The sequence below is a fragment of the Amblyraja radiata genome, chromosome 23 (genome assembly GCF_010909765.2).
Source record: "Amblyraja radiata isolate CabotCenter1 chromosome 23, sAmbRad1.1.pri, whole genome shotgun sequence".
In the NCBI taxonomy this organism is placed as follows: domain Eukaryota; kingdom Metazoa; phylum Chordata; class Chondrichthyes; order Rajiformes; family Rajidae; genus Amblyraja; species Amblyraja radiata.
The window spans coordinates 3,454,580-3,480,696 of record NC_045978.1 but is presented as its reverse complement, the minus strand read 5'-3'; the positions used below and the strand labels follow the sequence as shown (position 1 = coordinate 3,480,696).

General features: G+C 47.5%; 1 protein-coding gene across 1 annotated transcript in view; it reads right to left on the bottom strand.

The window, feature by feature from the left end:
* LOC116986152 (peroxidasin homolog) overlaps positions 1-25,431 on the bottom strand; it is a 99,317-nt gene extending 73,886 nt beyond the window's left edge. Inside the window, exon 1 of the mRNA XM_033041353.1 lies at positions 25,181-25,431. Coding sequence (XP_032897244.1) covers positions 25,181-25,341 — 161 coding nt within the window. The 5' untranslated portion in view covers positions 25,342-25,431. The remainder of the gene's footprint in view (positions 1-25,180) is intronic.
* Between the last annotated feature and the right edge of the window lie 686 nt (positions 25,432-26,117).

Genomic DNA, 26,117 nt, shown 5'->3' with positions numbered 1-26,117 from the left:
CGTCCGAGCAGGCGGGCTCGTCCAACTAGGGCAGCGGAAAAGCGTTGACACGTCATGTGTCGACTTTGTGGCCGAGAGTCAGCTGGAAGCAGATGGGGACGGAGTCGACTGCCAGGTACACACTGGGTACAATGCACAGCAGAAAGTAGGTAGGTCCAAGGGACTTCTTGTGGGAATTGTAGATGGGGGAAGAAGGGGGGGGGGGGGAAGACAGAGGGGGACACAGTGAAAGAAAGCCTAAGGCTAAGTCTACAAGAACAATGAAACCCAGCCAGTGTGGTCCCCTTGAGGACAGCGTTACTCCCCTGCCCAGACCCCAGGTACCATCAGCAGTCAGACCTCGTTAAAATCAGGATCCAGTCCATAGACTTACAGAAGGAACTCTCTTTCTCGGCTGCCAACAAACATACAATAGACAATAGACAATAGGTGCAGGAGTAGGCCATTCGGCCCTTCGAGGCAGCACCGCCATTCAATGTGATCATGGCTGATCATCCCCAATCAGTATCACCCGTTCCTGCCTTCTCCCCATATCCTCTGACTCCACTATTTTTAAGAGCCCTATCTAGCTCTCTCTTGAAAGCATCCAGAGAACCCGCCTCCACCGCCCTCTGAGGCAGAGAATTCCACAGACTCACAACGCTCTGTGTGAAAAAGTGTTTCCTCATCTCCGTTCTAAATGGCTTACCCCTTATTCTTAAACTGTGGCCCCTGGTTCTGGACTCCCCCAACACCGGGAACATGTTTCCCGCCTCTAGCGTGTCCAAACCCTTAATAATCTTACATGTATCAATAAGAACCACCCCCTCATCCTTCTAAATTCCAGAGTGTACTCGTCCCACCTGCCCAAACGTGGGCAGGTGGGACTAGCTCAGATGGGGCATCTCGGTTGGCATGGACAAGCTGGGTTGAAGGGCCTGTTTCCCTGCAGTGCGACTCTTCAGCTGACAATATGCCTGCTTATAAACTGATGTTCAGCTGAAGGGCAGGTTATTGGAACTCTGGATGCGGAACCACTGTTGGAGTATTTTCCTACAGTAATATGGCCTCGTTGGCCATTCAGATGCCAGAAGCTGTGCCACGGACCGACTGTGAGAAGAGACCAGTGTCTGGGCTGGTGACTCTCTTCCGCAGCTTCAGCTCGTTGAAGTTTTGGAAAGTTTGGGAGTTTAACTGGTCGTCTTTGACAGATCTTTCAGCGAGGATTAAGATGACATTGTGGAAAATGGAACATTTCCTGTCAGCAGTGCAAGTAAACATGCCTGCCAGACATAATGCAGCGTTGAATATTATCAAGCACCAAGAATGTTTCATTAATGCTTCTCAGCTTAGTTTAATTTGGAGACACAGTGCCGTAACTGGCCCTTCAGCCCACCGGGTCTGCGCCGACCAATTTTCTTTATACACTCCAAGTTCTTTACCAAGTCAATTAACCTCCAAAACTGTACTCTGCGGAAGGAAGCCAAAGATCTCGGGGGAAAAGCCACGCAGGTCACGGGGAGAACGAACAGACTTGGTCAGGATCGAACCCGGGTCTCTGGCGCTGTGGGCCACAACAATACACTACAAATTTATTGTCATTTGAGCCCCAATGAGACTCAAACGAAATTTTGTTTCCACAGCCATACAAACAAAAACAATGTCCTACAGACATACACACAATTAAGTTCACACAAACATCCATCACAGTGAACCCACTGTGATGGAAGGCAAAAGTCTTTTCTCTCCCCTGCTCTCCATGTCTCTCCCGATGTCCAAGCCCCAGGCGGGCGATGATAAGTCCCACGGCCATTTTAGGCCGTGCCGGGCGATTTACGGCCCCGCTCCCGGTCTAGAAGTCTCGAAGTTGGAGCCCCCGACGGGCGCTGTAATGTCCCACGGCCACGAAGCCGTGCCGGGCGATGTATGACCCCGCTCCGGGTCGTTCCAAACCCCGCGACACGGGCTGGAGAAGTCTACCACTGCGCCACCGTGCCACCCATTGAAGATGAATTGGCAACCTACTCGATCATTTGTTTTGTTTAAGAAGGAACTGCAGATGCTGGAAAAATCGAAGGCAGACAAAAATGCTGGGGAAACTCAGCAGGTGAGGCAGCATCTATGGAGCGAAGGAATAGGTGACGTTTCGGGTCGAGACCCTTCTTCAGACTGATGTGGGGGTGGGGGGGGGGGGGGGGGGGAAGAATAAAAGAAGATGTGGAGACAGTGGGCTGTGGGGGAGCTGGGAAGGGGAGGGGAAGGAGGGAGAAAGCAAGGACTACCTGAAATTGGAGAAGTCAATGTTCATACCGCTGGGGTGTAAACTACCCAAGTGAAATATGAGGTGCTGCTCCTCCAAGTTCTTTCTTAAATACTTGATCATTTGTTTTAGCTACTTTGGAAGATCTTCTGCTGGCATGAAAAATTGATCGGAATATTTCAACCAGCCGGGGTAATTCCAGATGATTTATCACCCCTCGTTTCCTTTTAATTCCTTCCATGCAATGTCCATTTTTCCTGGATGATCATCAAAGCCCAGAGCACATCTCCATAGCACCTGGTGTTCCAGCCAAATACTTCCCATTCTCTCCATGACAGCATTTCTGTTCTTTGTAACATTTGATGCACGTCCAGAATAACATTCTGCTATGTGTAAGAAGGAACCAACGATGAGCGTTTGATGGCACTGGGCCTGTACTCGCTGGAGTTTAGAAGAATGAGGGGGGGACCTCATTGAAACGTACAGAATAGTGAAAGGCTTGGATAGAGTGGATGTGGAGAGGATGTTTCCATTAGTGGGAGAGTCTAGGACCAGAGGTCACAGCCTCAGAATTAAAGGGCGTTCTTCTAGGAAGGAGATGAGGATGAGGAGGAATTTCTCCAGGGAATCTGTGGAATTCTTTGCCACAGAAGACATCGGAGGCCAAGTCAGTGGATATTTTTAAGACGGAGATGCATAGATTCTTGATTAGGGCGGGTGTCAGGGGTTATGGGGAGAAGGCAGGAGAATGGGGTTAGGAGGGAGAGATAGATCAGCCATGGTTGAATGGGGGAGTAGTCTTGATGGGCCAAATGGCCTGATTCTGTTTAGAAACATAGAAACATAGAAATTAGGTGCAGGAGTAGGCCATTTGGCCCTTCGAGCCTGCACCGCCATTCAATATGATCATGGCTGATCATCCAACTCAGTATCCCGTACCTGCCTTCTCTCCATACCCTCTGATCCCCTTAGCCACAAGGGCCACATCTAACTCCCTCTTAAATATAGCCAATGAACTGGCCTCGACTACCCTCTGTGGCAGAGAGTTCCAGAGATTCACCACTCTCTGTGTGAAAAAAGTTCTTCTCATCTCGGTTTTAAAGGATTTCCCCCTTATCCTTAAGCTGTGACCCCTTGTCCTGGACTTCCCCAACATCGGGAGCAATCTTCCTGCATCTAGCCTGTCCAACCCCTTAAGAATTTTATAAGTTTCTATAAGATCCCCTCTCAATCTCCTAAATTCTAGAGAGTATAAACCAAGTCTATCCAGTCTTTCTTCATAAGACAGTCCTGACATCCCAGGAATCAGTCTGGTGAACCTTCTCTGCACTCCCTCTAGGGCAATAATGTCCTTCCTCAGATTTGGAGACCAAAACTGTACGCAATACTACAGGTGTGGTCTCACCAAGACCCTGTACAACTGCAGTAGAACCTCCCTGCTCCTATACTCAAATCCTTTTGCTATGAAAGCTAACATACCATTCGCTTTCTTCACTGCCTGCTGCACCTGCATGCCTACTTTCAATGACTGGTGTACCATGACACCCAGGTCTCGCTGCATCTCCCCTTTTCCTAGTCGGCCACCATTTAGATAATAGTCTGCTTTCCTGTTTTTGCCACCAAAATGGATAACCTCACATTTATCCACATTATACTGCATCTGCCAAACATTTGCCCACTCACCCAGCCTATCCAAGTCACCTTGCAGTCTCCTAGCATCCTCCTCACAGCTAACACTGCCCCCCAGCTTAGTGTCATCCGCAAACTTGGAGATATTGCCTTCAATTCCCTCATCCAGATCATTAATATATATTGTAAATAGCTGGGGTCCCAGCACTGAGCCTTGCGGTACCCCACTAGTCACTGCCTGCCATTGTGAAAAGGACCCGTTTACTCCTACTCTTTGCTTCCTGTTTGCCAGCCAGTTTTCTATCCACATCAATACTGAACCCCCAATGCCGTGTGCTTTAAGTTTGTATACTAATCTCTTATGTGGGACCTTGTCGAAAGCCTTCTGGAAGTCCAGATACACCACATCCACTGGTTCTCCCCTATCCACGCCACTAGTTACATCCTCGAAAAATTCTATAAGATACGTCAGACATGATTTACCTTTTGTAAATCCATGCTGACTTTGTCCAATGATTTCACCACTTTCCAAATGTGCTGCTATCCCATCTTTAATAACTGACTCTAGCAGTTTCCCCACTACCGATGTTAGACTAACTGGTCTGTAATTACCCGTTTTCTCTCTCCCTCCCTTCTTAAAAAGTGGGGTTACGTTTGCTACCCGCCAATCCTCAGGAACTACTCCAGAATCTAAAGAGTTTTGAAAGATTATTACTAATGCATCCACTATTTCTGGAGCTACTTCCTTAAGTACTCTGGGATGCAGCCTATCTGGCCCTGGGGATTTATCGGCCTTTAATCCGTTCAATTTACCCAACACCACTTCCCGGCTAACCTGGATTTCACTCAATTCCAAGTAATCACTTATTTACCTTATTTACACCAAAGATAAACACAAAAAGCTGGAGTAACTCAGCGGGTCAGGCAGCATCTCTGGAGAAAAGGAATAGGTGACATTTCGGGTCGAGACCCTTCATCAGATTGAGAGTCAGGGGGGGGAGGAAATCTAGAGGTATGGGAAGGTATTGAACAAAGCAGAGCCTGCATCAAATGACACAGGAAAGGTGGAGCCCACAATGGTCCATTGTTGGCTGGGGACAAGGTGATAATGAAGGAATACAAATGGTCAAATTAGCAGAAGGACTAGGGTCAAGGAAAGAGCGTTCACGTTGCGGCCTCTGTTTCCACCAAACTTTCCACCACTGTGCACAAGAAGGGACAAGACAGACACCATTGTATGCCGATGCCGAGATGTGTGTTCAACTCTGGCAGAACAACTTCTAATCTTGTGTGTGGACTCAATAAGAAGAAGCAGCAGAAGGACTGGGGTTATCACCTTGGCCCCAGCCAGCAAGGGCCTGTTTCCACGCTGGACGACTCTATGACACAATTGAATGCACCGACATCTAGAGTTTCGGCACAATTTTGATTTTGCACATATTTTTTTCTGAATAAAATTTATTTTTGGGAAATTCACAAGTGGAACAGAAATATTTTGTATTTTATGGACGTAATTCGATGGAAACAAGGAAGCGGTGGCAACAAGATAAGAGGATAACGTTCTATTTCCTGAATTAATCTTCAGTTTTCACCCTTCCAATCCCTAAACTAAGATGTAAAATCCAGCCACTGATACTGGGAGAGAGGTCTAGATGTCACAATCTAACTGTAACGGCTCTGGAATTTATCAGGGGAACGGCAAGCAGATGTGTGTCGAGTATGTACTGGGAACACATATTCAATAGACACAGGAGTAGGCCATTCAGCCCTTCGAGCCAGCACCGCCATTCAATGTGATCATGGCTGATCATCCACAATCAGTACCCCGTTCCTGCCTTCTCCCCATATCCCCTGACTCCGCTATCTTTAAGAGCCCTATCTAGCTCTCTCTTGAAAGTATCTAGAGAACCTGCCTCCACCGCCCTCTGAGGCAGATAATTCCACAGACTCACCACTCTCTGTGAGAAAAAGTGTTTCCTCGTCTCCATTCTAAATGGCTTACTCCTTATTCTTAAACTGTAGGCCCTGGTTCTGGACTTCCCCAACATCGGGAACATGTTTCCTGCCTCTAGCGTGTCCAAACCCTTAACAATCTTATATGTTTCAATGAGAACCCCTCTCATCCTTCTAAACTCCAGAGTGTACAAGCCCAGCTGCTCCATTCTCTCAGCGTATGACAGTCCCGCCATCCCGGGAATTAACCTTGTAATTCGGAACCTTGGAATTAACCATTATGATCGATGGCCAGCATGGACTAGGTGGGCTGAAGGGCCTGTTTCCATGCTGTATCTCTAAACTAAACTAAACGTCTATGGTATCAATCATTATAAGTTGACACCAGTCTCATGTAGACGGATGAATGAGACACACAATCTATTAATCTGTGGCTAGGAAATGATTTGTGCCTTTCTAGACCGCATCTTATTGGACATAATATTGAGCTGATGTAAAGGATTATCTCTTTGCAGCTTATGACTGGGCTACTATTTTTAAAAAGCATACAATGCAAACACATCTCACAACTCAATTTTACGTTGACGTACATTGAAAAGGCCGGAGAACGGGGACGAGAGGGAAAAATAGATCAGCCATGATGGGACAGCACAGCAGACTCGATGGGCCGAATGGCCAAAATCCGCTCCTATGTCTTGTGAACTTACGAAAAGTACTTCCCGACAAAAAGGAACATTCTAAACATTCCACCCTAAACATTTTCACTTTGGAGTCCAATATTAAGGGGTCCTGCAAGAAATATCGCCAGCTCAAATCTCCCTGAAGTCTTTAAAAGTTTGTTAATTGGCACCACATGTGCAGAAAGATTTGCAGCGGTTTCTAATTGTCTGCTTATCTACCAATGAGCTTTAAAGCTTTCGATGTTGTCCCTAAACTATTATTCTCACAAACTGAGTCATGGTGCGTTAAGCATTTGGCAGCGTTTCAAATATATGTTAACATTGCAACTCTGATCTGGGAAAAAAATCGTGGGTTTGCGTTTGATGAGCGTTTGACAGCACTGGGCCTCTACTCGCTGGAGTTTAGAAGGTTGAGGAGGGGACCTCATTGAAACTCACAGAATAATGAAAGGCCTAGATAGAGTGGATGCGGAAATGATGTTTCCACGGGTGGGAGAGTCTAGGAGCAGAAGTCATAGCCTCAGAATTAAAGGGCGCTCTTTTGGAAAGGAAGGTAGACAAAAATGCTGGAGAAACTCAGCGGTTGAGGCAGCGTGACAGGCAGCATCTCTGGAGAGAAGGAATGGGTGACGTTTCGGGTCGAGACCCTGCTTCAGACAATATATTGATGGCTCCAGCTTCAGCTTCAGCTTTTTCACGATGGTATATCAAATATTTGTCACAGTGAGAATGTAATTATTTTGCTGCATTACATCCATGGAACTAGAAATGTGGCACAAAGTGCTGGAGTAACTCAGCAGGTCAAGGAGCATCTCTGGGGGACATGGTTGGGTAACGTTTCAAGTCAGGACCCTCTTTCAGAACCTACCCATGTCCTCCAGAGATGCTGCCTGACCCTCTGGGTTACTCCAGCACTTTATGTCCAGCTCAATATTACGGCATCTGCAGTTCCTCGTGTCCCCATTGGACTCTTTGCTTCCCCCAATAATGGTTTTTCCTCATTCAAAGTATGTTCCATTTACTAACGCTGTTATATTCCTTTGCGACACTGCAGATATGCCACGGTATAAACAGGTGGCACGGTGGCGCAGCGGCAGAGTTGCTGCCTTACAGCGCCATAGACCCAGGTTCGATCCCGACTACGGGTGCTGTCTGCACAGAGTTTGTCCGTTCTTCCCGTGACCTGCATGGGTTTTCTCCAAGACCTTCGGTTTCTCCCACACTCCAAAGACGCACAAGTTTGTAGGTTAATTGGCTTGGTACAAATCTAAATTGTCCCTAGTGTGTGTAGGATGGTGTTAATGTACGGGCATCGCTGGTCGGTGGGGCGTAGGTGGTCACGTATTAGCCGAGACGTCCCGTACATCCCATATACGTCCGGCCCCGCCTCGCCCGTCCCGACGAAGTGCAGCCCATGGAGTGCAGCAGCAGCAGCAGCAGCACCTCGCCCGTAGGTCGGCAGCCCGGCCAGCTGTCCGAACCTCGGACCTTCGCTTACCGCCGATACCACCACCACCACCCCTCCTTCTCATGGCCGATCATCGGTTCATGAGTTGGACGGGATGCTGGACTTTACGCGCGACATCGCGCGGCCCGGGCCAAAATTCCTCAGCTGGCCCGCCGGCTGGGCTTTGTGTGCAGTCCAGCACCCGGGCCAACTCATCATTCACCCAGCCACGGCCGAGTCGGTCAACGAATTGCCGTGGGGGATTTGTCCAGTATTTTGACCTTTTGTCCCTTATTTGGGAGTGAGAAAGCAGGCAACCCTAGGCGTAGGGCCTTTATCTCGCTGCATCTCTAAACTAAGCCAAAAATACCAGGCTGAGAGGCAGGGTTGCACGTGCATCCTCCAAGTTAAACTTCCTGCCTCTCTTGTTCTCGAAGATAAAATGGCAGGTTTCCAAAAGCAGAAGTCTTTTTGAAATTAAGGGTGTTACAGTGGCGCAGCTGGTAGAGCCGCTGCCGCACAGCGCCAGAGACCCGGGGTTCGATCATGACCTCTGGTGCTGCCTGTGTGGAGTTTGCACGTCCTCCCTGCGACCGCGTGGGTTTCCTCCGGGTGCTCCCGTTTCCTCCCACATCCCCAAAGACGTGCGGGCTTGTAGGTGAATTTGCCCTCTGTAAAAATCATCTCTAGCTTGTAGGGAGCGGAGGAGAAAACAGGAGGACATTGAACTGGTGTGAAAGGGCGATTGATGGCCGGTGTGGGCACTCTGGGCCTCGGGCCCTGTTTCCGTGCTGCATCTCGAACACCAAACTAAAACCAGATGGTTTTTAATCCTTTTTACCAAGAACGGCTTGGCATAACACAGCAACAACATTTACTAGAAAATATGTGCAAAGTGCCCGCCATTCCAGTAGGCAAACAACACCCAGCTGCAAGACCACGCTGATAAAACTACCCACCACACTGGAATACAGGCAAAATAATAATAATAATATCTTTTATTGCCATTGCACATAGGTGCAACGAGATTTGGTATGCAGATTCCATCCGACATCATAACTTAAACAACTAATAAAATTTAGATACCCCGAGAATCATGATTTATATATTTTTTAAAAGAACAGTAAAACAGTCTAAACTGCAAATATGTCGGTGCCGGTTCGATGTGCGTGAATGCAGTTCATGGGGGTGGGGGGCACTCAGCAGGGCCAGTTCAGAGCAGCGATACCTCTGGGGATGAAGCTGTTCCTGAGTCTGGAGGTGTGGTCGTAGAAGGCCTTGTAACGTCTGCCGGAAGGTAGGAGTTCGAACTGACTATTACAAGGGTGTGAGGAGTAACTGTGAGGGTGTGAGGGAAAGCAACTGTATCCGTTCAGACCAGTAGAGTTTCTTGTCACGCGCATCGAGGTACAGTGAAAAGCTTCTTGTTGCGTGCTGACCAGTCAGCAGAAAGACAATACATGATTACAAGCAATCCATTTACAGTGTACAGATGATAAGGGAATAACATTTTGTGCAAGGTAAAGCCAGCAAAGTCCGGTCATGGATAGTCCGAGGGTCACCAAAGAAGTAGATAGTAGTTCAGCACGTTCAGTAGTTCAGCATATCCAAAGCACAGATCTATGGGCCTGTCCCACTTACGCAATTTTTTCGGCAACTTGCCGGCACCCGTCATAGTCGCAGCAGGTCGCCGAAAATGTTCAACATGTTGAAAATCCAGCGGCGACCAGAAAAAGGTACGACTCTTTGGGCGACTACTCACGACCGTACAGGCGCCACACCGCGACATGTCGTACCTTTTTCTGGTCAACTATGATGGGTCCGGCAAGTCATGTAAGTGGGACAGGCCCTCTACCGTTTTCATTCCATACTCAGGTAGATCTGCAGCACTTTGCTGACATTATTACTTCAGATCTCTTCATTTATAGTCTTTTTAGCTCTACATATATATGGCACCTTCACCCTTGCTTCACTAAAGATCATTCGAAACCTTTCCTATCCTGTACCTGTCCAAATGTCTTTTATTTTTGTGCTCCGGTCTCCTCCCATATAGACAATAGACAATACGTGCAGGAGTAGGCCATTCAGCCCTTCGAGCCAGCACCGCCATTCAATGTGATCATGGCTGATCATCCCCAGTTCCTGCCTTTTCCCCCATATCCCCTGACTCCGCTATCTTTAAGAGCTCCATCGAACTCTCTCGTGAAAGTATCCAGAAAACCAGCCTCCACCGCCCTCTGAAGCAGAGAATTCCACAGACTCACAACTCTCTGTGTGAAAAAGTGTTTCCTCATCTCCATCCCTCATCTCCATTCTAAATGGCTTACCTCTTATTCTTAAACTGTGGCCCCTGGTTCTCGACTCCCCCAACATCAGGAACATGCCTCTAGCGTGTCCAAACCCTTAATAATCTTAAGTTTCAATAAGATCACCTCTCATCCTAAATTCCAGAGTGTACAAGCCCAGTCACTCCATTCTCTCAGCGTATGACAGTCCCGCCATCCCGGGAATTAACCTTGTGAACCCATGCTGCACTCCCTCAATAGCAAGAATGTCCTTTGAACCTGGAGGGCACGGTTCATATAACCATATAACATATAACCATATAACAATTACAGCACGGAAACAGGCCATCTCGACCCTTCTAGTCCGTGCCGAACACGTATTCTCCCCTAGTCCCATATACCTGCGCTCAGACCATAACCCTCCATTCCTTTCCCGTCCATATAACTATCCAATTTATTTTTAAATGATAAAAACGAACCTGCCTCCACCACCTTCACTGGAAGCTCATTCCACACAGCCACCACTCTCTGAGTAAAGAAGTTCCCCCTCATGTTACCCCTAAACTTCTGTCCCTTAATTCTCAAGTCATGTCCCCTTGTTTGAATCTTCCCTACTCTCAGTGGGAAAAGCTTATCCACGTCAACTCTGTCTATCCCTCTCATCATTTTAAAGACCTCTATCAAGTCCCCCCTTAACCTTCTGCGCTCCAAAGAATAAAGCCCTAACTTGTTCAACCTTTCTCTGTAACTTAGTTGCTGAAACCCAGGCAACATTCTAGTAAATCTCCTCTGTACTCTCTCTATTTTGTTGACATCCTTCCTATAATTAGGCGACCAAAATTGTACACCATACTCCAGAATTGGCCTCACCAATGCCTTGTACAATTTTAACATTACATCCCAACTTCTATACTCAATGCTCTGATTTATAAAGGCCAGCACACCAAAAGCTTTCTTTACCACCCTATCTACATGAGATTCCACTTTCAGGGAACTGTGCACAGTTATTCCCAGATCCCTCTGTTCACCTGCATTCTTCAATTCCCTACCATTTACCATGTACGTCCTATTTTGATTTGTCCTGCCAAGATGTAGCACCTCACACTTATCAGCATTAAACTCCATCTGCCATCTTTCAGTCCACTCTTGCAACTGGCATAAATCTCTCTGTAGACTTTGAAAATCTACTTCATTATCCACAACCCCACCTATCTTAGTATCATCTGCATACTTACTAATCCAATTTACCACACCATCATCCAGATCATTGATGTACATGAGAGACAACAGTGGACCCAACACAGATCCCTGTGGCACCCCACTAGTCACTGGCCTCCAACCTGACAAACAACCATCCACCATTACTCTCTGGCATCTCCCATTCAGCCACTGTTGAATCCATCTTGCTACTCCACCATTAATACCCAACCATTGAACCTTCTTAACCAACCTTCCATGAGGAACCTTGTCAAAGGCCTTACTGAAGTCCATATATACAACTGCTTTACCCTCATCAATTTCCCGAGTAACCTCTTCAAAAAATTCAAGAAGATTAGTCAAACATTACCTTCCAGGCACAAATCCATGTTGACTGTTCCTAATCAGACCCTGTTTATCCAGATGCTTATATATATTATCTCTAAGTATCCTTTCCATTAATTTGCCCACCACTGACGTCAAACTAACAGGTCTATAATTGCTCAGATTTAGACATTAGTTGAGTTTAGCTTAGAGATACAGCGCTGAAACGGGCTCCGTTGGCCCACCGAGTTCGCGCCGACCAGTGATCCCTGCGCGCTAACTGCGCACTATCCTACACGCACTTGGGACAATTTTCAATGTTACCAAAGCCAATTAGCCGACAAACCTGGACATCTTTGGCGTTTGGGAGGAAACCGGAGAAAACCCTTACGCAGATCACGGTGGGGAACGTACAAACTCCGTACAGACCGTGCCCAGAGTTGGGATCGAACCCGGGTCTCTACCGAACTCTACCGCTGCACGATCGTGCTGCCCACAGACATGTTGAGGAATGTTTACACAAGCGCAGTTTGTGTAATGGCAGTGTGAAGAATCAATGATCATTAACTAGTGAGGAGCCACTGAGACAATCCGTGCAATGACTTAAATGAACGCGTTTATAAAAAGGCTTTGTAATGGATATCCTGCCGCTGCCCAATAACAACATTGTCTTTAGAAAAGATGCAGTTCATGCTGAATAGTCTCACGGCCAATATACAGGTGACAATTTTCTTGGAAAACCACAGGAACTAAATATACCCATTCCTCCATTCTCCGCTGTTCTATTTTCAGTAATTGTGTTTTTGCAGCTGATGTCAGTACGTATCCAACTCACTCTTAGGTTTTCCAGCTTTGGAATTGGCAAAGAACCAGGCTACAAAGGAAAGGTCGAAGTCTGACATATAAAAGCTGAAAGGAGGGATCACCGTCAGGAAAAGTACTTAACGCTTCCAACATTGGGAATCTGAAACATTCCGCCCTCGTGTTTATTTTCTCGTCTGCACTACCCGATGTTCTCATGCACGGTGCGATCCCCTTGAACAATCCCTTTCACGTAATCGCGATGGACGCGCCAACAACAGCAAGCCAATGCCAACCAGAACAAAACCAACGTCTCGAAACATTCCAATAAAGGAATACTCCTTCAAATAAACGCCCATGTATAATTCATCAAGATTCACAGACAGGGCTGTCGTAATGCACGGGTACGCTGGGCCGTTGCCCGGGGCCCCACCAGCATAGGGACCCCACTAGCATAGGGACCCCACTAGCATAGGGACCCCACCAGCATAGGGACCCCACCAGCATAGGGACCCCACCAGCATAGGGACCCCACCAGCATAGGGACCCCACTAGCATAGGGACCCCACTAGCATAGGGACCCCACCAGCATAGGGACCCCACCAGCATAGGGACCCCACCAGCATAGGGACCCCACTAGCATAGGGACCCCACTAGCATAGTGGCCCCACCAGCATAGGGACCCCACTAGCATAGTGGCCCCACCAGCATAGGGACCCCACTAGCATAGGGACCCCACTAGCATAGTGGCCCCACCAGCATAGGGACCCCACTAGCATAGGGACCCCACCAGCATAGGGACCCCACTAGCATAGGGACCCCACCAGCATAGGGACCCCACCAGCATAGGGACCCCACTAGCATAGTGGCCCCACCAGCATAGGGACCCCACCAGCATAGGGACCCCACTAGCATAGTGGCCCCACCAGCATAGGGACCCCACTAGCATAGTGACCCCACCAGCATAGGGACCCCACTAGCATAGGGACCCCACCAGCATAGGGACCCCACGCTAATCTATGTATCGTGGAATGTTATCGTGGAGCATGAAAACGGAGATGAACATCGCAAGTGCATGACAGCATGACCACTTTTTCACACAGAGAGTGGCGAGTCTGTGGAATTCTCTGCCTCAGAGGGCGGTGGAGGCCAGTTCTCTGGATGCTTTCAAGAGAGAGCTAGATAGGGCTCTTAAAAATAGCAGAGTCAGGGGATATGGGGAGAAGGCAGGAACGGGGTACTGATTGGGGATGATCAGCCATGATCACATTGAATGGCGGTGCTGGCTCGAAGGGTCAAATGGCCTGCTCCTGCACCTATTGTCTATTGGCATATTTGATTCGGCATAAAGACTGTAGGGGCCCCAATGCACTGCTTTGCCCGGGGGTCTATAATGCTGTTAAGACGGCCCGGGTCACAGTGTGATACAGCGTGGAAACAGGCCATTCGGCCCAACTTGTCCACACTGGCCAACATATCCCGGCTACACTGGTCCCACCTGGTCCATGCCCCTCCAAACCCGTCCTACCCATTTGAGTCGTGTTTGTCCTGTCGAGAGTGTTTAATTGTTAATTGTACATACAACGGATAAATGAAATTCTTATTTGTTGCAGCATAACAGGTGGCCTCAGATAATAATAATATATAAAGGGATGGAGGGGAAGAAAGAGGTTTTGGGAGAAGAAAGGGGAGGGGCATGTTGTTAGAGGTTATCTAAAACTGGAATTCTACAATTCAATGTTCATACCATTGGGTTGCAAGTTGCCCAAGCGGAATACGAGGTGCTGTTCCTCCAGTTTGCGCTGGGCCTCACTCTGGTAATGGAGGAGGCCCAGGACAGAAAGGTCAGTGTGGGAATGAGAAGGGGAGTTAAAGTGGCTAGCAACCGGGAGATCCAGGTGAACCAGTCGCGGAGTCGATGCTTGGCAACTCAAATTTCACTGTACCTTAATTGGCACATGTGACAATTAAATTGAATCTTGAATCTTGATCTCACTGATATTGAATAGAAGTTTGGCAAAAGCACTGTATTCCCTTTATCCTGTAGGATATGTCCCTAGTGGCGGCGCGGCTCTGGCTGCAGCGGCTCTCCGGCAGTCCTGTTTGTTTTGTGTTTTTTGGGTTGTTTATTTTCGTTTTGGTTAGTCTAGTTTTGGTTTTTAGTTGTGTTTTGGGGGGGGGGGGGGTTGAAACGGGGCTTGCTGTCTCTCCCTGCGGGGGAATGCGACTTTTTTGTCGTATTCCCCTTCTCTGCCTCCGTCTGCGCTGAGGCCTAATGGCGGAGCTGGCGACCTCGAGGCTCAGGAGGCAGAGCCCGCCAATGACTCGCCTGGGCTCGCTCCGTGAGGACGGCCCGGCTCGGGGCTGGAACAGGGCTTCCGTGAGGGACTGTGACGGCCGGCCCGAGGAAGGAACGGTGCTCCCGTCGGAGTAGCCGAGCTCGGGAGGTAGGCGTTCCCAGGCTGAGTGAGGAGCAGTGCCCGGTCGGGGCCCCAGGGGAGAGCCGAAGGTCGGAGGCGTCCAGGAGGATACGGTCGGGGCACCAGCTGAGGGAGAAGCTGTGCCCGGTCGGGGCGGCCAGCCTGAGGGTAGAGCGGTCGTGCCCGGAGCGTCGTTGGCCTGCGCGAGGGAGGACGTTGTCACGTCTGGGCTGCCCATCCGAGGTATGAGCGGCGGCCTGCGCGAGCTGATACGGTGGCAGTACTTCCCCGTTAGGGCGATCCGCTTCTGGGCTGGAACGATGCTCCGTGGGCGGGTACGGCAGTTCTGGGTGGCTGTGGCCTGAGCCGGTTTTTTCGGCCGCGGGCCAGCGCTTGCGTCATCATGTCTGGTGAGCGGCAGCTCCGACTACCCCGGGCCGCGGTGTTTGAGCCGCGAGGACAGGTTTTAACATCGCCCGGGGGGTATCGCCTCAGCGCAGAAGGAGAAGAGGAGGGAAGAGACTGCAGCCCTAAGACTTTTGCCTCCATCACAGTGAGGAGATGTTGGGTGGACTCACTGTGGTGGATGTTAATATGTGTTTATTGTTGTTTTTTATTGTATTGTATTATATGTAAGACTGCTTAAATTTCGTTCAGACTTCGGTCTGGATGACAATAAAAGGCTATTCTATTCTATCTGTACACTGTGGACGGCTCGATTGTAACCATGTATTGCCTTTTCCTTGACTGGAGCGCATGCAACAAAAAACCTTCACTGCACAAATAACGATAAACTACTAAACAATAATAACCTAAACTACATAGGCCAATGTTTTTACTCCAGATTTTCTGGTAATAATATTGTTAAAAAGGGAAAATGATTTGCTTTCCAGCTTTTCAAAATCCAACTTCATATTATAGTAGTAGGCCCCCCTCGGTCATGTTCATATTAGTACATCTTTTTTTTTTCCCGCTGTGAGAAATGAATGCCACCTAGTTGGTGTAATAAATGTTTCAATCGGAGGTTGAGAGTATATACCCCCCAGATACCTTCACAATTTGGGACAGAAACTGTATATTTTAAGGTGAATAACAGCACAGAAGAGTGAATCAGTAGGCCCGTGGCTATTCATGTAAAAAACTCTATATTTTCGTTCTGCAGATGGCTTCAATTATTGATTCCCATCCAAGGGACAAAATACAAAGGACAGTGGGAGGAGGGGTTTGAGGGGGAAGGGGTAAAAGGAAAGGAAGATTCTAGAACTACGGCCTCTCAGCTGCGGCGTATCCGATGATGCGTTATAAAGTCTAGAGAATATACAGCTCCGCCACCGATTCTCCAGCACCATTGGCAATGCTTCCATGCATACCTCAAAAAAAAAATATCCTTAAATAGAATCCCAAATTTCCTGGAATTTGATGGTATTTCCCCAACTGCGCACGTGTGGATACCGGTCCCACTGCGCACGTGTGGGGAGACGGCGTCATTTTGCGTCCTTGCCGCGTCACCGACGCCATTTTCAATCGTGAAGCGGCCGACGGGCCTCCCACAACGGCGCAGGCGCGGATGGTCGAATATATACACTATTTTCCCGCAAATCATCCCGCGGGCCGGATGCGGAAATTATTCCATTTCCCTAAAATTACCCGAAGACAGCCAGAATTTCCGGAATTTCGGGTAATTTCCTTCAAAGTGGAAACCCTGACCCTTGGCGGGGGGGGGGGGGGGGGGGGGGGGGGGGGGGGGGGATGGGAGGTGGCGAGATATTGGCCCCCGCATAGTTGGCTTTGGGAGAGTCGGCTGTGGGAACGGGCCGGGCCGGAGTTCTAGGGGGGCAAATCCCACCCGCCCATCGGCACCAGAAGCCCCGGTGAAGTTGAGATCGGCCGCCTCATCCGGCCTGGGTGTGTGGACGTGCGGGCGGGGGAGAAAATTCAAGCGAACTGTCGTAATTCTGTCCGGATCAAAGAAGGTGCCGGATCACCAGTTGCCGGAAAATTGGTGGTGGACTTGAACAGCACGAAAAAAACAAGTGCTGGAGCAACTCAGTGGGTCAGGCAGCATCAGTGGAGAACATGGATGGGCAATGTTTCAGCTGGGGCCCACTTCTACAGGCCCAAATCGTCACTTATCCATGTTCTCCAGATGATGCCCGACCTGCCGAGTTGCTCAGGGGCTTTGCGTGTCTTTTTTTTTGGTAAACTAGCGTCTGCAGTTCCTTGCGACTCCACTAAAAAGCAGCTCTTTGTTTTACCCATCTCGGTCCTTGCCACCATTAATGAATGAATGAAGAGCAAATTTGATCATTGACAAAGCTACATTCAAACTGGATAAAGCCTCTCCCAGCAACACAAGGGACTTTCCAAATATCCAGTCCTGGCAGAGCACGCCAGGTTCATTGTTCGGTCAGCTGTGCGCGATGTGTAAGATTGGAAGCCAATAACACTGGCACAACTCTCACTGAGAAGTCAGCGACACACCGAGGATTCCCTACAAGTGTCCAATATGTTTCTTATCCTGAAGAGTCATCGAGTGATACAGTGCGGATACAGGCCCTTCAGCCCAACTTGCCCACACTGGCCAACATGTCCCAGCTACACTAGTCCCACCTGCCTGCATTTGGTCCATATCCCTCCAAACTTGTCCTATCCATGTATATTTATGTGTTATTATATTAATGGGACCTATAAGCTGCAGGATGGAAGGATTTCATTGTTCTGTAGTCAGTACATACAACAATTAAACATTAGGCTCTTGATACCAGTTCATTTTAAGGCTAAAATGTAAATTCTGCTGTTGGAGGAATGTGTTAGGCAGGTAACACAGTCTTGGGGGGGGGGGGGGGTTCATAATGAGGATCATTTACAACTCTCAATTCAATGGCTCAATTGAATTGTAGGTATTCAATAAATAGACCAACAAGTTTGAAGAATTAGAATAGAGAGTTGGAGACATGAGGAACTGCAGATGCTGGTTTACAAAAAACCTACAATGTGCTGGAGGACATGGATAGGTGACGTTTTAGATTGAGACTCTTCTTCGGACTGATTGTAGCTGGAAAACTGGTGGGTGGTGGGATAAAGCTCAGCGAGTGATAGCTAGACTATTCATGTTCTCCAGAGATGCTGCTTGACCTGCTGAGTAATGCCAGCACTTGGGGTCCACAGACTCACCTGCCAAAACGCACCTGGCTATATTCAAGGCTGTGCCAGAATACACATACTCGGATTACACCTGCATCTCCCACTCAATGCCAAAGCCAACATCCAGATTGTGAAGACATCACCATTTGGAAAGTTAAACCGTTAGTGAAGGGTTAACACTAAAGTACTTAAAATCCACACACTGCCTAACTCTGCTCCATAGCAATGATTCATGGAAACCTTGCAGACAATAGGAAGATCAATTGTTTCCACACGTGCTGCTTCCATGATGTGTTACATATCAATATGCAAACCGTTTTGGGATGTGGGAGGAAACCGGAGCGACCGGAGACAACACACGCGGTCACAGGGTGAACGTGCAAAAACCAAACAGTCAGCACCCGAGAGTGATCAGGATCGAAACCTGGGTCTCTGGTGCTGCGAGACAGCAGCTCTACCTGCTGCACCGCCCGATATATACGTATGTGTACACTAATCAGCTCTTATTTGAAGTCATAAATAATATCAACTGAGTACTATGTATAATACACCAGAGATGTGTTTAAGAGAGAGTTAGATTTAGCTCCTAGGCCCAACGGGATCAAGGGATATGGGGAAAAAGCAGGAATGGGGTCCTGATGTTGGATGATCAGCCATGATCATATTGAATGGCGCTGCTGGCTCAAAGGGCCGAATGGCCTACTCCTGCACCTATATTCTATGTTTCTATGTTTCCACGAGTAATCAGCAAGAGTTTAAATCTGTCTATTACAAAGGCATGTGACAATATTGCTGAACAAAGAAAGTCGAAATATTCACAATAATGTATAATTTTCTCATTCCTGGCCCAAATTTCTCACCTCCTCTTCAAAAGGCACGGGTTGAAAAGCCTTTGGTGACCCGACGTTCAAATATTTTGCATGCTAGCGTAAAGAGACGGGCACATATAGTTCAGACGATCAATCATCCTTCAGATAACGAGACGTCTTTAACCCTCACTGTAGACTGGGCTTTGGTTAAATAAGTCGGTGACGAGGAGAATTCTTCACAAAGCCGTACTCTTTCAATATTGCACGGAATTTCCCCACTAGATCTTGTGCAATAGAATGACAGCCACTGATTGATCTAAACTGTTACCCCAGCGTGACGTGTGATCAGAAGTAAGACATAGGGGCTGTTTCTAATGTTATTGGCCTTGTCCACATCATTAGTGATCCCCCCCCTCTCCCCCATCTGCCCATCCCCTTCATCCACCTGCTTAGGGTTTCTTTTAATTTAGAGATACAGCGTGGTGGAAACAGGCCCTTCGGCCCACCGAGACCGCACCGCCCAGCGATCCCCGCATACTAACGCTATCCTACACACACTAGGAACAATTTTACATTGTGAAACATTTACTACACCAAGCCAATTAACCTACAAGCATGTACGTCTTTGAAGTGTGGGAGGAAACAGAAGATCTTGGAGAAAACCCACGCAGGTCACGGGGAGAAGGTACAAACTCCGTACAGACAGCCCCGGCAGTCGGGATCGAACCCGGGTCTCTGGCGCCCATTCTGGGTGAAGTCAAGATCCGATGTCCTCAACAGTTGGCCCGACATATCCTAAGGTGAATAGGAGACACAAGCAACTGTAGATACTGGAATCTTGTGCAAAGTTGCTGGAAGAACTCAGCGGGCCAGGCAGCATCTGCGGAGGGAATGGACAGGCGACGTTTCGTGTCAGGGCCCTTCCTGAAATATCACCCGTCAATTCCCTCCAAAGATGCTGCCCGATCCACTGAGTTCCTCCAGCACTTTATGTTTTTTTTAAAAAAAGGGAATAGTTTAAAGGGTCAGATGGATTGCACTAAATGTTTGAGATGTTTAACCCGAAGTATTGAAGAAACAAAATAATTTCCACTGGTCATACTTTTCTGTCCTCTTTCTTCAATGCTTCCAGGGTTCTGAAGCAGGTTTCTTTCAGAAATCGATCCTGACTACGGGTGCTGTCTGTACAGAGTTTGTACCTTCTCCCCGTGCTCCGGTTTCACTCCGAAGCTGGACAGGTTTGTAGGTTAATTGGCTTTGGTAGAATTGTAAATTGTCCCTAGTGTGTGTAGGACAGTGTTATGGGCCTGTCCCACTTAGGCAATTTTTTAGGTGACTACAAGCTAGTAGTTTGTCGCCACATGTTCGCCGGTGGTCACCGGGAGTTGTCTCCTCAGTCGCGCAAAAAGTCGTAGCGTCTTTCTGGTCGGCGCTAAATTTTCAAGCTGTTGAAAAATTTTCGGTGACAGTGGGTTTGACGCCAATGAGCGTAGCTTGACTTGTCCTGACGTAGGCGCTGTCGTAGGTTGTCGCCGGTTTTTTGGGCGACCTTCTACGACTATGAGTCTCCGGCAGTTGCCTAAAAAAATCGCCAAGTGGGACATTAGTCTGCGGGGTGACCACTGGTCGGCGTGGGATCGATGGGCCGAAGGGCCTGTTTCCACACTGTATCTCTATAGTCTAAATCTCTCAGCTAATTAATGAACCTGGGCCTACACAAATCTAGAGGAAACCGCCAATGCTTCAGTTGAATAAAACAATATAAAAATGAAGAGCAGCTTGCGGACCCAGCGTGGATGGTCATGAACCCACTCTGGAATGAGGCCAAGCACTCTTACACCTGTTCACAATTTTAACAATCACTTATGATTCTAAATGTGAGCAATCAAAATGAAAAGCTGAATGAGGTGAAAATGTCTAACTACAAAATGTAATATGTTTAATAAACCAAGGGCACAACACACACGAAGAACTCTGTTATTGGCCTCGCAAGCACGGGCCCACCGAGTCCACGCCGACCAGCGATCACCCCACACACTAACACCACCCTACACACACTGCTAGTTACAATGATCCCAAAGCTAATTAACCTGCAAACCGGTGGAAGGAAACCGGAGATCTCGGAGAAAACCCACGCAGGAGTAACCGCGGCTTCAGGATGTTATCGGTGTATACATGGTGTTATAAAATAAAACTGGACTAAAATATAGTTAGATCATACATTATTTTTTGCAATATGTCCAGGAGGGCGATCAACTTATTATAACTATGACACATCCCAGAGGTATGAACAAATAAATAAAATAAATTTCCCAGTAAAATGTCAGAACTCAAAAGCAACCTCACGATTTTCAGGAAAAGATATAATGCTACAGGAAACCATAACGCTTGTTAATAATGAAGTACAGAAAAACACATGAGCTAACGCCAAACATAATAAGCCAAAGAATTATTCAGGGCCTGTCCCACTTGCAGCAACTGCCGGCGTCATATCAGTGTTGCCAAAAGATTTTGAACATTTCAAAATCCAGCGGCGACAAAAAACACTCCGTACGTCATAGGTCATCACTCACGCCGCGAATCTTTCGGTGACCTGATACGTCAGCCAATGATGCCGGCAGTCGCGGGAAAAAATGGCCAAGTGGGACAGGGCCTTGAACAAAATTAAACCAAGACTGCAATTGATTGATTGATATTTAATCATCAGGACAACAAGAGACAGGGAGATTCTTTGTTTGCATACAGTACAAGTATGCAGGAGTCCACACGGGAAGAGCAATGACAACATTACATAGATATTCAATATAGTCTTTCTTCCTTTCCCCCTCAAACCCCCCCACTCATTCTCCACAGCGGGTCCCTCTTTGATACAGAGCTAAACGCAAACAGAGAAAACATAGAAAAATAGGTGCAGGAGTAGGCCATTCGGCCCTTCGAGCCAGCACCAGCATTCAATCTGATCATGGCTGATCATCTAAAATCAGTACCCCGTTCCTGCTTTTTCCCCCATATCCCCCGACTCCTTTAGCCCCAAGAGCTACATCTAACTCTCTCTTGAAAGCACCCAGTGAATTGGCCTTCACTGCCTTCTGTGGCAGAGAATTCCACAGATTCACAACTCTCTGTCTGGGTGATTTTTCTTTTCCTCATCTCAGTGCTCAGCGGGTCAGGTAGCATCTCAGGAGAAAAGGGAGTGGCACGGTGGCGCAGCGGTAGAGCGCGTGCAGCCCCAGAGACCCGGGTTTGATCCCGACGATGGGTGCTGTCTGTACAGAGTTTGTACGTTCTCCCCGTGACCTCCGTGGGTTTTCTCCGAGATCTTCGGTCTCCCCCCACACTCCAAAGACGTACAGGTTTGTAGGTTCATTGGCTCTGGTTTGTATAATTGGTATAAGTGTAAATTGTCCTTAGAATGTGTTTGATAGTGTTAATGTGCTGGGATCGCTGGTCGATGTGGACTTGGTGGGCCGAAGGGCCTGTTTCCGCGCTGTATCTCAAACTAAACAAAATGGCCTACCCCTTATTCTTAAACTGTAACCCCTGGTTCTGGACTCCCCCAACATCGGGAACATTTGTCCTGCATCCAGCCTGTCCAATCCTTTAAGAATTTTATATGTTTGTTTAAGATCCCCTCTCATCCTTCTAAATTCCAGTGAATACAAGCCCAGTCGACCCATTCATTCATCGTACGTCAGTCCCCCACATCCAGGGAATTAACCTGGTGAACCTACGCTGCACCCCCTCGATAGCAAGAATGTCCTTCCTCAAATTAGGAGACCAAAATTGCACACAATACTCCAGGTGCGGTCTCACCAGGGCCCTGTATGGATGGAAGGATCCGTAAATGGCTTGAACAGGGAGTGATTAAAAGGAAAATTACTTTGCGTAGTTTTCTAGTCACAGTACGGAGTGACAGCTGCAAATCCTCTGCTACACATGTGGTGGCCACATTTCCCAATTATTCAGCACGGTCTCTTGGGATCAACACTTTATGCAACACCAACAGATTTTCTAGGAAAAATTTGACAGCATTTCTTGTCCCCCCCATGGAACCTCCTAGATTCCTGCAACTTCACTGGGTTTGGGGAGGGGTCTGGAGAGAGAAGACTGTTACGTAACTTAACAGAATTTGCAGCTTACCAACATGTCGATACAAATCGAGCACACGGATAACTCTGCTGCCGACAATCCCAGCAGCAAAGTATATCATTTACATCCCTCTCAATAACAAACTCATTCATCTTTTTTTAAATGGAGACGAGGAAACACTTTTTCTCACAGAGAGTTGTGAGTCTGTGGAATTCTCTGCCTCAGAGGGCGGTGGAGGTTCTCTGGATACATTCAAAAGAGTAACTGAGGTTCAAATGACATGGAATAATTATTGTATTGTATTATTGAATGGCGGAGTAGATAATGGCTGATCTATCTCTCCCTCTCGACCCCATTCTCCTGCCTTCTCCCCATAACCCCGTACTAATCAACAATCTGCCAATCTCCACAAAGATGTCCATTGACATGAAATGAACCTTGTTAATCATGAATTCCATGCGTTCAGCCTGAATTTGTACCGATCTGCCAGTGGGGAACATTATCCAGTCACGCCCCGGGCAATATCCATTAAACCATCATTAACGAAAGAGGCTGAGACACAGAGGTTGAGGGGAGACCTAACACGAGCGTACTAAATTACAATAGGCGTAGATGCGGTAGACAGTCCAAATGTTTCCCCCAGGGTGGAATCGACAAAGACTAGGTCAGGGGTTCCCAACCTTTTTTCGTCCCGTTTACCCCTGGCAACTTTAATACCACGTAACAATGTTATTTCAACTAATGATGAACAGATACTGGTATACCAGAACCAAACACAGTCCAGGCAATGAGAAAAAAATATGTACAAATCCAGAATCAACAAATTTAACCCCTGGGTAGGCGAAATTTACCCCCACCCCCCGGGTAAATTTGAAGTCTTCAAAGCCATTCAATTATGGCTAAATTATTTACCCCAGGTTGGGACTAGGGGGGGGGGGGAAGATTAAAAGAGATGTTGAGTTTTATTTTTATACAGAGATGTTTTATTTTTATACAGAATGTGGTGGATGCCTGGATCGTGCTGCCAGGGGTGATGGTTAAGGGGACAGGCAGCAGCATCTCGGGATAGAAAGAATGGGTGACGTTTCGGGTCGAGACCCTTCTTCAGACCGAGTCAGCGGAGAGGGTGGTACAGAGATAAGGAAGTGTGGGGTGTGTAAACGAGACAAGGGGGGTGGAGATCAAGGAACAAGGATCATTGTTAGCCAGGAGAAGGTGGGAATAAAGCAAGCAGAGATAACATGTAAATGAGGACAGTCTGACTAGTTGGTGAAGGGGGGAGGGATGGAGAGAGAGGGAAAGCACGGGTTACTTGAATTTAGAGAAGTCAATAACATAGTTTGTGCAAACATTTTTCATTACATCTGTTGAGATGGAGGTCTCCATAGTATGATGGTGACCATAGTATGTAAAAACCGCGTAAACCCATTCATATAACCATACAAACCATATAACAATTACAGCACGGAAACAGGCCATCTCGGCCCTTCTAGTCCGTGCCGAACCCTCACTCTCACCGCGTCTCATCTACCTGCACTCAGACCATAGCCCTCCATTCCTTTCCCGTCCATATACCTATCCGATTTATTTTTTAGTTATAAAATCGAACCTGCCTCCACCACTTCCACACAGCTGCCACTCTCTGAGTAAAGAAGTTCCCCCCTCATGTTGCCCCTAAACCTTTGTCCCTTTTGTCCATTCAGAAGAAATCCGATTGATAATCCATCAATCTCTTCAAGAAACGAAAACCGATGGATGCACACCTGCAAACCTCAGTCAGTTAAAGTAGAGGAAAATGTGATGGTACACATCTGGCAACACTCAACGCGAGAGAGTGGCGAAATCAAGACTAAATGTCAAAGAAAATTGCCAACATTCCTTCCAGCAATTCCATTTAACTGCTGAATACAACCAGATTCCTGACTTTCATATAATCAATAACGTTGAAGTGTTATTTTCACCCTAAATAGCGGTTCCACAAATCACTGTAAACTTTTGGAAAAAAAGTATTATTTACACCCACCGAAGCAAAATAGTTAACCGGAGTTAGTCCAAACTGGTCCGAACTCCTCATGTTATAACACACACACTTTGGAGATCCCACTACAATTCGGAGTCTGTGGCTAACGCGAATTCAAACCAGAGGCAGAGCCGGCTACTTACAGAATAGTTGTCTGTGCAGAGATCTCGGGGACATTTTCCAGCATCAAATGCATGCAACGCACCGTGGTCCGAAAACAGAGGCAGCGGCTGGGACAGGGCGAAGACAGAGGGGATAGAAACAAAAGCGAGCCCATTAAGAACACTAAACATGTTGCCAGCATGTTGCAGCAGCAGCAGTCTAGCAGAGCTCCTGCTAGTAGTCAGATTCAAACTCTCTGCTTGGAGACTGGACGTGTGTAACCTATCAAAGCAGTCAGGGTTCAGCCCTTCCCTCGCATACCCACCCTGCCCCTACAGTCACTGACTGTCCGGCTAACTCCAAAAACCTCCCTCTCTTGTTGAGAAAAAGTTTTTAAACTACTCGCCAACTGGGTGGGTAATTCTTTATTTTTCATTTGGAGTTTAAAAAAAAAAACCCACACAAACGAGCTTAAAATGATGATGACTGGAAAACAAAAGTTCATTTGATAGTGAACAAAAAATGTACTTTAAATGTTTTTTAAATGTGCTCTTAGTTTTATTAATGTTAGGGTCGGTAAATTGACACCCAGTATAAAGCGTGAGCAGGAGCCGCCTGGTGGTTGAAATCGTTCCATCTTCCACACAAAAAAAATAAGGATGCTAGCTAAATTAATGTGGAGTTTTAGTTTTAGCCCCATTGCATTTAGTCACAGTCTTACAGCGTGGAAACAGGCCCTTTGGCCCAACTTTCCCACATGTCCCATCTGCATTAGTCCCACCTGCCTGCGTTTGCCCCATATCCATGTCCTATCCATGTACCTGTCTAAATGTTTCTTAGTACCTGCCCCAACTACCTCCTCCAGCAGCACGTTCCATACTTCCACCACTCTCAGTGTGAAAAAGTTGCCCCTTTAGCGGTGAAAAGACAGCGATCAGTTTCTTTGGACACTGCTTATTTCGAAACTCGTTCTCTGAT